We start from the raw sequence: 12,047 nt of genomic DNA, 5'->3' as shown, positions 1-12,047 counted from the left end.
CGTGTTAGTGTCAGAAAATATCGATTATTATGTATAATATTCCATAAATGATGCACATTGTCCTTTTATTTAAGTAATTACTCGACAGGGCTGGACAAATCTATTGCCCGACATGCCCGGGGCATGTAAAAATTTCGATCGGGTACGTATTTTTTTCGGCAACGTACCCGACGCTGGCATGTGTAAAATAAAACATTAAACACTTTCGTTATTCAATGTTTCTGGTAGAAGATGATGCAAATGTTCCTACACACGAGTGAAATGCCACAGAAATGCTTTTTCTTTCGAAGCCATGATCCAAATGGGCAGTCACCGTATTTTGATCTGTATTCACGGTCCTAATATTTAGCTGCCCGGTGCGGTCGTGGGCCCTCATATAATGCAACTGGGCTTATTTGCAAAATGGAAGGCCTCACTTCCAGTTAAATAGTATATCATGACGATATTCACGGAGGCAGAGAAAAGACTCCATAATTTGCATTAAAAAAACGTTAAAATATATTTTTCCCAGAATAAAACCTGCATATTATATGGCCCTATTATGCAGTACATAAAGTGATAAAGAGATAAAAGACAATTGTTTCTTTAATCAAATCGCCAATTATGGGAAATGAAGTCTTAATGTAAATCGCAGCGGTATAAAATGAATTCCACGGAAAAAGCGGTTAATGTTATCATATTAACCGCTTTTAAGGAAATGTAAGGAGAAATTTCGTAAAAGGTAGTTGATGACTAATACTATCTCTGACCTAGTACAATACAAATGTTATAGAGCTAAGGTTAAACTCTATATAACACAAGCTCATAAAAAATATATTGATAATATTGAAGCAGCTCTCAGACTCAACCCAAAATAATTTTGGTCTTACTGTAACAATAAAAATAAGAATGCACCTAAGTATATGTATTTCGAAAACAATGTTCTATTAACAGACGCCTTGATTGCTGATGGTTTCGCCAAGTTTTTTGTATCGAATTTCACAACTTCTGGGAATGATCACAATCATTATTCTGCTTCAAACAACGACTTTCCTGTTTCTTCTGATGTTGTCAATATTCCTTATATCTCCGTAAATGACATCAAATGTAGTATAAAAAGATTGAAGGGGAGTGGCTCCAGAAGTATTGATGGTATACCTCCATATTTTGTCAAGGCGTGTGCTGAGCATTTGCTGTATCCACTTTTATTAATTTTTAATATGTCTGTCAAAAATGGGATCTTTCCGGATGAATGGAATAAAGCAAGAATAGTTCCATTTCTTAAAAAAGGTGATAGACATAAAATTGAAAATTATAGAGGTGTGGCCATTCTGTCACCTTTCGCTAAAATATTTGAGTCTATTTTATATGATAAAATCTATGCTCAAATTAAGACCTGTATCTCCCCAAATCAGCACGGTTTTGTTAGAAATAGATCTACGGTTACCAATCTTCTTTCCCTCAATACCCATATTGTTGAAGCCATAGCTAATAAAATCCAGCTCGATGTAATTTACACAGATTTCGCTAAAGCATTTGATTGTGTTAACCACTCTATATTAATGTACAAATTAAAAAAAAATGGTTTCTGCGATGATACGTGTAAATTTTTTGCTTCGTATCTAAAAAACAGATTGATTTTTGTATCTTTTGGTTCGTCTCTTAGTGATGGATGTTGTGCAACATCTGGAGTCCCTCAGGGGTCTGTCCTTGGACCGCTATTGTTTCTTATTTTTATTAATGGCCTTGCCGCTGCTATTCTTAATTGCTTATTATTTGCTGATGATTTTAAAATATTTGACTTTATTGTAAATTTTGAATCTTGTTCTATTCAAGATAAATTAACCCACATTTACCACTGGTGTATCGAGAATCATCTACACTTGAATATATCTGTTGTTTGGAATCCTCATTACAATAATGCTATTGATGATATTGAAATTATACAAAACTCATTTATGAGATATTTGTATTTTAAGAAATTTAGAGCATATGACATTACAATTTCGACAACTTTTCTCCGACAAATGTTTTTAATTACCGGTCTCCAAAAGAGAAGAAATTTCATTCATTTGAAATTTTTCTGGAAGTTGGTTAATGGTAATATCGATTGTTCTTTTCTGTTATCAAAAATTGGATTCTTGGTCACACGGTACAACACAAGGTCGAATAAATTATTCTATGTAGCTCACTTTAGGACATAGATTGGTCTGTCTTGTGCTATTAACAGATTTTGTATTTTGTACAATAGTTTACCTGATGAATTTGATACATTTGCGACACCTATTGGTAAATTCAAAGAGCTTCTTCTCTCCGATTGATCAGCGATTTTTTTTTATTTTTTTTTTTGTATTTAAATGCTGATTTCTTGTATTTGACTGTTAAATATTTAGTTTTTCTGTGTATTGCATTCTATTCTGTTTGATTTTATTATATTTACAATGTTTTGGTCATACCTTGCTGTAATTGGACTGTTTTCTGTAGCGTGGTATTAAATAAATAAATAAATAAATAAAAAATATTTACAAAATAATCAACATAGCATTATAGCAATATAGGAATCGCAAAATATGAAAAACGCATAAAATACGGGTCATATTGTCATTCCTTTGATGCTGTAAGTTAGTGGTCCCGAAACTTCAAACTCCCATCTACCAACTGGTGGCAGATGACAGCACTACATATAACAAGCATTACACAGACACAAACTTCACGCCAGGTTTCACTACACATACACGCACATTCCAACATGTACCAATTCGTTAGAGGTTCTGCAGAGGAATATGCACGAGGTGCATGTCTAGTTTAGTAGTAGTAGTAGTAGTAGCCTAATTTTGTGAAAATTAACTTGACAGCACATTTCCAGATTACTTTAGTGATCTGAGAATGAACTGCACCGCGGGTCACTCAATTCAGAAGTGCACCGGAGGCGATTTGAGTGATACTAAAGTAAGTCATGGACCATTCAAGTGATGTGGAACCGCACAGCAGGTCACTTAAGTATCTGGAAATGTGATGTCAAGTTAATTTTCACAAAATTACTACGATGACCTACGACGCATTCCCAGATCAGTTAAGTGAGCTACGGCACATTTCCTGATCACTCAAGCAGCCTATGGCACATTTACAGATCACCAACGTGGCCTGCGGAACAGTTCTGGAACACTCAAGCTTCCAGCAGCATATTTACCGATCGTTTATGTAATGCTCGTAGTGTTTCAGATTTTTTTACAGATCAATCAAGCGGATCGCGTCGCATTTACAGATCACTTGAGCAACGCACGGCACTGCTTCAGATCAATCAAGTGGCTCGAGTCATAACGATCACCATAGCGACCCGTGGTACGTTTACAGATCAATTAAGGGACCCATGACAGTTTCACATCCCTCAAATAGTTCGCGGCACATTCAGAGATCACTTGATTGACTCACACATTCCCAGATCACTGAATAAAGCGGCCCGCGGCTCATTTAAAGATCACTTGAGTGACCTTCTGCTCATTACCAGATCACTTAATAAAGTGACACACGACACGCATTTAAAGCAATGAAGTGGCTTGTAATCCCCAAAAGGATCAACAACCTCGGCCAACGACATATTTAATAAATTTGATGCACCATTTTTCATTATTAATTATAATACCCAGAAATACATTCAACACACACACACACACACACACACGTGCTGAAGGTAATTAATCTAATGACTTTTTTTTACACACTTCTTCCATCGACACCAATATCAAATATTATCACTGTATATGAAACGAAAAATGATGTTGCCATTTGTGTCACGCATGTTTTATTCTTCCTCAATGTTTCAGAAAGGCGACAAAACGATTCATTAAACGGGGAGTACAAAAGGAACGGCGACATCATGTACGTGGAGAAAGCGGCGGCTCAAATGAAAGCAAATGACAAGCCGGTCACGAACGGGAACGCGGCATTTCCGTATCACGACGAGGACGACGACAACGACCACCGGAAGAAGAATGGCCACATCTTCGGCAATCTGAAGGAAAGGTGCACGTGCACCAGCCCTCAATGTTATTGTTCGGTCGGAGACGAGGAGGTCGTGAGGGCGAACACGACCACCAGTTCCAGACAACTGGAACAGAGATTCCTGCAAGAGAAAGAACTTGAAGTCATCGATCCCCCTTTGCATTCTCCAGAACCCGAGAGGAAATTCGAGTCCCCGCAGCAGCCACTCTATTCGCCTGAGCCCGAGGATTTCTGGAGGCAAGACAGCGAGCCGGAAAGGTTAGACATCATTACACTGTTTTTTGCCATGTTTTTTTGCGCCGGTTTACCACTGCATATTCACGCTCATTTATCATTGCATATCCCCATGCTTATGACAATTTAACATTGCATATTCATGACGTATTCATGACAATTTAACATTGCATATTCATGACAATTTAACATTGCATATTCATGACAATTTAACATTGCATATTCATGACAATTTAACATTGCATATTCATGACAATTTAACATTGCATATTCATGACAATTTAACATTGCATATTCATGACAATTTAACATTGCATATTCATGACAATTTAACATTGCATATTCATGACAATTTAACATTGCATATTCATGACATATTCATGACAATTTAACATTGCATATTCATGACAATTTAACATTGCATATTCATGACAATTTAACATTGCATATTCATGACAATTTAACATTGCATATTCATGACAATTTAACATTGCATATTCATGACATATTCATGACAATTTAACATTGCATATTCATGACAATTTAACATTGCATATTCATGACAATTTAACATTGCATATTCATGACAATTTAACATTGCATATTCATGACAATTTAACATTGCATATTCATGACAATTTAACATTGCATATTCATGACAATTTAACATTGCATATTCATGACAATTTAACATTGCATATTCATGACAATTTAACATTGCATATTCATGACATATTCATGACAATTTAACATTGCATATTCATGACAATTTAACATTGCATATTCATGACAATTTAACATTGCATATTCATGACAATTTAACATTGCATATTCATGACAATTTAACATTGCATATTCATGACATATTCATGACAATTTAACATTGCATATTCATGACAATTTAACATTGCATATTCATGACAATTTAACATTGCATATTCATGACATATTCATGACAATTTAACATTGCATATTCATGACAATTTAACATTGCATATTCATGACAATTTAACATTGCATATTCATGACATATTCATGACAATTTAACATTGCATATTCATGACAATTTAACATTGCATATTCATGACATATTCATGACAATTTAACATTGCATATTCATGACAATTTAACATTGCATATTCATGACATATTCATGACAATTTAACATTGCATATCCCCCCATGCCCATGACAATTTAACATTGCATAGTCATGACAATTTTCCATTGCATAGTCATGACAATTTTCCATTGCATAGTCATGGCAATTTAACATTGCATAGTCATGACAATTTTCCATTGCATAGTCATGTTCATATATCTGCATATTCATGTTCAATTATCTGCATATTTATGTTCATATATCTGCATATTCATGTTCAATTATCTGCATATTTATGTTCATATATCTGCATATTCATGTTCAATTATCTGCATATTTATGTTCATATATTTGCATATTCATGTTCAATTATCTGCATATTCATGTATCATATCCACGCCAATTCACCATTGAATATTTATGCTTCATTTATCATTGCATATTTATGCTTATTTGCCATTGCATATTTATGCTTATTTGCCATTGCATATTTATGCTTATTTGCCATTGCATATTTATGCTTATTTGTTATGTTTATTTATCATTACATATTTATGCTTCATTTATCATTCGTATTTCTGTAATTTAACTATTCATATTTTTACACATTTATCAGGATTCATTTTTTGCACATTCATGATTCATATTCCTGCAAATTCATGATTCATATTCCTGCAAATTCATGATTCATATTTGTGCACACTTATCGTTCATGTGTGAGCGCATTCACAATTTTGAGCATTTATCATTAATTTTTGACACACTATTGTCATTGTTTTTTTATATTCCTGCATTAATTTTGTGCTCATATGTTTCACATTTCTGCACATTTTTCATTGATATTTCTGCTTATTTACGATTCATATTTCTTTATTTATCTATCGCGTGGGCGTATAGAGATCATTATGTATGCGCAGTTATTTACATATACTTCGTTTAATAATAATTTGCGAATAGCAATAGGTGTGCGAATCCAGTTCACAATGGAACAACGCCTGACTGGCATATGATGGAAAGCGTAAAGGAAATCTCATGAGAACCCGTTTAGAGTCCACGTGCAGGGACCTCTTTTTGATTTCATTATATGTCAACTGGAAACGAATTTCAATAACTATTTTTTATTCATATAATTTTAACTTTATTAAACATTAACATTTAATATTTTTATGTGTTAAACTTTATACAGGGTGAGCAAAAAGTGCGTAAAAACTTTAAAAATTCATAAAAACCGGAAAAATAACCGAGATAAAAAACAGTTTGCATGGTTAGCATCGATAGGTAACGGGAATTTTATTGACAGGAAAAAAAAATATTAAAAAATAGTCAATAGGTGACGCTGACCTACACAAGTCAAAGAAAAGATACGCAAATAACGAATAGAATGCCTCCATTCAGGGGCGTAGCCAGAAATTTCGTTCGGGGGGGGGGGGGACCAAAGTGACAGAACAATGGATTTGGCCATCTTTTTCCCTTTTTTCGGTCATTTTCTCACATTTCGGGGTGGGGGGCAGCCCCTCAATCCCCCCCCCCCTCGCTACGCCCTTGCCTCCATTCGTTTATTACAAAAGTAGGTGTTCCACCACCACCACACAGGGGATTGCACATTGCAGGCGAGTCACAAATCCAGACACGGCAGAGTGCAGCCGGCCCACATACACGGTTTACAACGGTGAACTAATTGTGGATTAGGAGCACAAGTTCTTATAACCATTTGCATATTTCCACCGAAGTCGCTTGTATCAGCGTCACCTATCGGCTGTTTTTTTTTCTTGTCTTAAAAAAATTCCCGTGACCTAACGCTAATGTTAACCCCGCCAACATTTTCATAATTCAGTTATTTCTCCGGTTTTTATTCATTTTTTGAAATTCTACGGACTTTTTTCATCCACCCTGCATTATACTTTTTTTTACAAGTTGTTTCGAACAATCAAAGTAAATATTTAAACATATAAGATAATTCAAATAATTGTGATGTTTCATTACCGCAGTTTCGGAAAAAACGCTGCTAGGTGACGTTTATCAACCATTAAAGTTTCATGCAGATGATTTTATCGAATTGTCCCAATCATCGTAAATGTTGATACTTTTAACGGAGTGTGCTATTTGAATCAAATTTTTTTCACATTTATGTTTCTGCACATTCATCATTCGTATTTCTGCATATTTATGATTTGAATTTTTACGTTTTAACATATTTGTCCAAATTTATTTCTGCATATTTTTGCCCATTTGTCATCGCATACTTTTGTGAGAATTTATGCATATTTATCATTCAAATTTGTTCACATTCAACATGATAAATTTGTAATTTTTCATCGCAGCCTATTTGTGTACTCATGAAAATTATCTTATTTTTTTCTCAGAGAGGAAGAGGAGGATACGTACGTACCTCGTTATATAACACCGACACCTCCCCCACCACCATCTCCATCACCACGTATGTAAATTTTTGAATTTCGCATCAATTTTTCGAACTAAACCTGAGCATATCTATTTTATCCATTCGAAAGGTATTGAATATTATCAGCAGCGTCCGGATTATTACGCACTAAAAAAGTAGCGAAATATGCTGTAAAATATGCTCTTTGACAAGTATCGAAACATGCTCTAAACATATACACATATGCATTAAAAAATATGGACTTGAAAATGCCAAAGTGTGCATAAAATTATTAAAATAATTTATGTACTACAAAAGTCCAGAAGAAGTTAAAAATTCCCAAGTGTGAATCAAAAATGAGAAAACATGCATTAAAATGAAATCAGCAAAAAGAAAAAAAAAATCATGTTCTCAAGGAAATTTTAATGGCTTTAGGGTATATTGGGGCCGCTGATTTCAAAACTGGTGTTACTGTTAGTTTTCTCGAATTGGCTCTAGTTTGTGAGATAATGTGTGCACTCAACAATTTGGTTTGTATACTCTGCTTATGTATTACCATTAAAATTTATTTTTCACTTTATCTCAGAAACTAGAGTCAGTCTGACAAAACCAATGCCAGGTTTGGAATAAGCGCCCCAAAATCACTCAAATCTCTTGAAGAACAAAATCGGTGTTGAGCAGTGATTCCTTTACCAAGAAATATCCTCACATACGTATATTATGCAAGTGCAAATATTTTCTACATATTCTCTTTTAATTTAGTCACATTTGACATATTCCTAATAAACTTACAATAAAACGGTTGATATTTGGAAAATACAGTATTATAAACATCTCTATTAATTTTCTAAATCTCCCCTGTGTGAATTCAAAAAGATGTTATGAAAATAATATGAGCAATAGTTATTTAAAAAATTGCAAAAATCGTGATTGAGCTTATATATCAAAAAAATATAGATAAAATATTTCAAAAAAAATGCTATATAAATTTTTTTGGATATGCATTTTTTTTATATACATGCGATACATATATTAAAAAATTCACTTATTCTGAAAGTTCTTCGATTTATATGCATTAATACTGAAAAAATGCAATTGCATATGCATTAATGCATTTTCATATAATCCGGGCTCTAATTGTCACAGATAATGAAAATTTAAATTAGATTTATTAAAAAATACATTTTATATCACGTATACATACTTCGGTGGGACAAAAGTTGCAATTTTGAGAGATCCGAGAAACTATCATTCGTAATATATACAGGGTGTTTCAGAAAGGACTCTTTAACATTGAAGTGACATAAATTAAAAACATTGATAAATAGGAAATATGATAATTTTCGTTTGATGGGCAGGCCTGAAATTGCAAATAAGCCGGTCTGTGCAATTAGTTACAACTCTGAACAGTAGATGGCGCCGTAGTATTTCGAGGGTGGTTGCTATTTTCCTCTGCAAACATAAGTCAAATTACATCTCAATGGATTATAAATGATCGCCGTGCTTAGTAACGACTTGTCAAAAGTAAAAAGTGGTGTTTATAGCCACCTTGCTGCAATGCCTCTACTACTTAATCGTAAATGCATCACGTAGACAATATTTTGCATTATTTCTGATGAATCGCTACATGCCGGAATGTGCTTTCTGAGTGTATGAGTGGTCCTCAACGTATTTATGTTTTTGCAGTTGTGGTTCGTTTCGTGCCCTTGCTGTTGCTGCAATCTGTCTTTCACATATTGAGGTGAAGACGGTAGATGATTGAATTTCCACGTTACGCTAGTATTATATTGAAGTTCATCTTGATTTGTGCTGAGAGACTTTCTGAAATGGGAGACTGGCTTGCATTCAAGCCTCGAAGTTGGAAAACCGCAGAAAACCCACTTCAATAGTCCACCACCATGCCGTCAACGGGGTTCGAACGTGTGTCCTCATGATGAGGTTCCATCCATCACAATGCCCACACGACCGCACAGCGACGGAGAGAAACAATGAACATCCGTTTAGTAATTTGTTGGGCCGTGAGTAGTAGTGAAATGTGCGTTCATAGGAGCTTCTACGGCCCAGAAACGCACATTTCACTACTACTGCCGTGGCATTATCTACATCAAATGATGGCGACAGTTAAGAAAAAATGAGAATTCAGGCTGTACTTGTGCCACTAACGAAATCGTTGCACCTCGGCCTAGATTCGCCGGCTGAAGCTTTACAAACGTTTCAGACACAGAAGAGATTGGAAAAGGATTCAGATCCAACAACTTTTGATTGGCTTTCGTTCAGTGCCCTCCTTTGGGAAAAGTTTCAACTTTTTCCTCTATACCAAAAAAATCCTTCTTCGTGAGAATATTTTCGCGAGAATTGCAGTCAAATACATCACACACACACACACACACACAATCCCCTCAATTTTAATTAATTTTTAAACTACTTACGTATTTATTTCACACCCCTGTATTTGAAATTCCAGGTCTGTTCATCAACCGAACCATTTGTTCCATTCTTTCTATCTATCACTACTTCACCGCACACCAACTCCAGTCATGTATCGCTACATGGCAATTTTCAACGAGTACAGTTGAGGGGGGGGGGGGGAAATGAAGGCGCCATCTATATCAGTGGTAACCCCAGACTCGATAGGTAAACTTTTTTCTGATATTCTTTTGTCTGGATTCGAACCCATGGACGTTGACAGTAACCTTCATAGTGGAAGACGAGAATCTTATCTCTACGCCACTCTGGCGTTCCATCTATCACTGCCTCCAAATTATTTGTGAATTATATTTTTGAATCTCGAATGAATATAAATCGTCACAACGATTGTACAAGGAATTATACGATATATATCAATTAACGTATGCATATATCGTACCCTGCGAAAGGACCCCCCAATTTCCTTCATTATCCTTCAGAATTTTCTCCGGCACGACCACGCCCTCTGGGGCAATATGCTAAAATCGCGTAAGCAACAGAATCTGGTCGTGCTCGGACTGTTCTGTCCTGTCTCCAAATTATGCCTTTCCGAAGTTAGGGGAGTCCTTTCTGATGGATATACCTCTCTTGAAAACCCTATATAAATAAGATAATTATGTATATATAAAAAATTTTTTAATATGGATCATTATTTTCTATTTGTAGAATTCCCAGCTGAGAGACAATACCTCGTTTATCGGATGACGGATGACGACGGGTCCAGAGAAAACATCGGGTCGCTCTTACTAACGGGTGACGTTTCACTCAGCGACCTGAGGAAGCACATACAGAGAGACATAAACCTGGCGACGGTAATCGATGGCAAAGCTTACAACTTCTTGAACGAAGACTTACAGGAACTCTCCAAGTTCCAAGAAAGTTCCTTGGCCATCGACCAGGTCTTTCCCTATCAAGCCATAAATATCAAATACATACGGAGTAAGTCCTAAAACAATTTGATTAAGATCACTATCTAACATAATAATTCATTCTAATAATCACAGTCAGATATTCATGCTGAAATTCTCTCATTAGTAACTTCGAATTTCAATTATTTATTCATCAATTTTAGCGTAAGACAATAACAATTATTTTTGTTTTCCTATAAGAAGAGAAAAAAGCCACAAGACCAAGGTATATGAGGCCCCTGAGGCAGCCCGCATACGGTAAAAACGATTTTTCGTATTTTCATGCTATTTTGATTTGATTTTATAGTTGATTTATGACAAGTTTTGAAAATTTACACTCTATATATAGCATACATGCTTAACCCATGGCCCGAGAACCAAATGTGGCCCTCAGAGTTATCTGAAGTCGCCTTCGATATCAGACCAAATTTTGTAAAAATTAACCAAGGGGGGGGGGATGTACCTATTATTAGCTGTTTAGTCCTTAATTCACTACACAACTGCCAAGACCCATGACCTCTGTTATGGCCCCCCATATCCAGCTGCAGTGCCTGCCCCTAGGGACTGGGAACTATCATAAGCGCCATAGTGAATTGACAGTGTGAAAAAAAAATTAGAATCGTTCAGGGCGTCCATGCTGGAGTGTTGTCAGCCCTACCCTTGTAGGGGCCATGGTCTCTTTGAAAGTGGGACTGACGGGATCGAGAACCTAAACTAATATGAGTTTTTTTTTAACTATAAATTTACTGTAGAAAGGCCTGTGCAAAATTCTGGTCGACGAAGAATGCAATCTACGAATCAAGACCCCTTTTCCCCCCTTATTAAGAGCCCTCCCCCCCCCCTGAGACGATGCCGTTTTAACCAAACAGCCCATAATGGGTACGGCATCCCTGAGATGTGGTTTTTATTGCATTTTGAGTCGGGGGGGGGGGGGAAGGACTGCTCACTAAAATAATTTTGCCTGGGGGGTCCATGATG

At 35.7% G+C, this 12,047-nt stretch overlaps 1 protein-coding gene across 1 annotated transcript in view; it reads left to right on the top strand.

The window, feature by feature from the left end:
* The window catches only part of LOC149064937 (uncharacterized), a 64,832-nt gene that overhangs the window by 42,070 nt on the left and 10,715 nt on the right, over window positions 1-12,047 (top strand). Inside the window, exons 5-8 of the mRNA XM_089255069.1 lie at window positions 3,804-4,239; window positions 7,679-7,752; window positions 10,828-11,100; window positions 11,271-11,327. Coding sequence (XP_089111195.1) covers window positions 3,804-4,239; window positions 7,679-7,752; window positions 10,828-11,100; window positions 11,271-11,327 — 840 coding nt within the window. The remainder of the gene's footprint in view (window positions 1-3,803; window positions 4,240-7,678; window positions 7,753-10,827; window positions 11,101-11,270; window positions 11,328-12,047) is intronic.

Source organism: Pholcus phalangioides, unplaced genomic scaffold, assembly GCF_987345545.1.
Source record: "Pholcus phalangioides strain wild (caught in Gottingen) unplaced genomic scaffold, Ppha-v1.0 ptg000042l_1, whole genome shotgun sequence".
Classification (NCBI taxonomy): domain Eukaryota; kingdom Metazoa; phylum Arthropoda; class Arachnida; order Araneae; family Pholcidae; genus Pholcus; species Pholcus phalangioides.
Note: the sequence above shows the minus strand (reverse complement) of the source record. Positions and strands in the feature narration are given on the sequence as shown.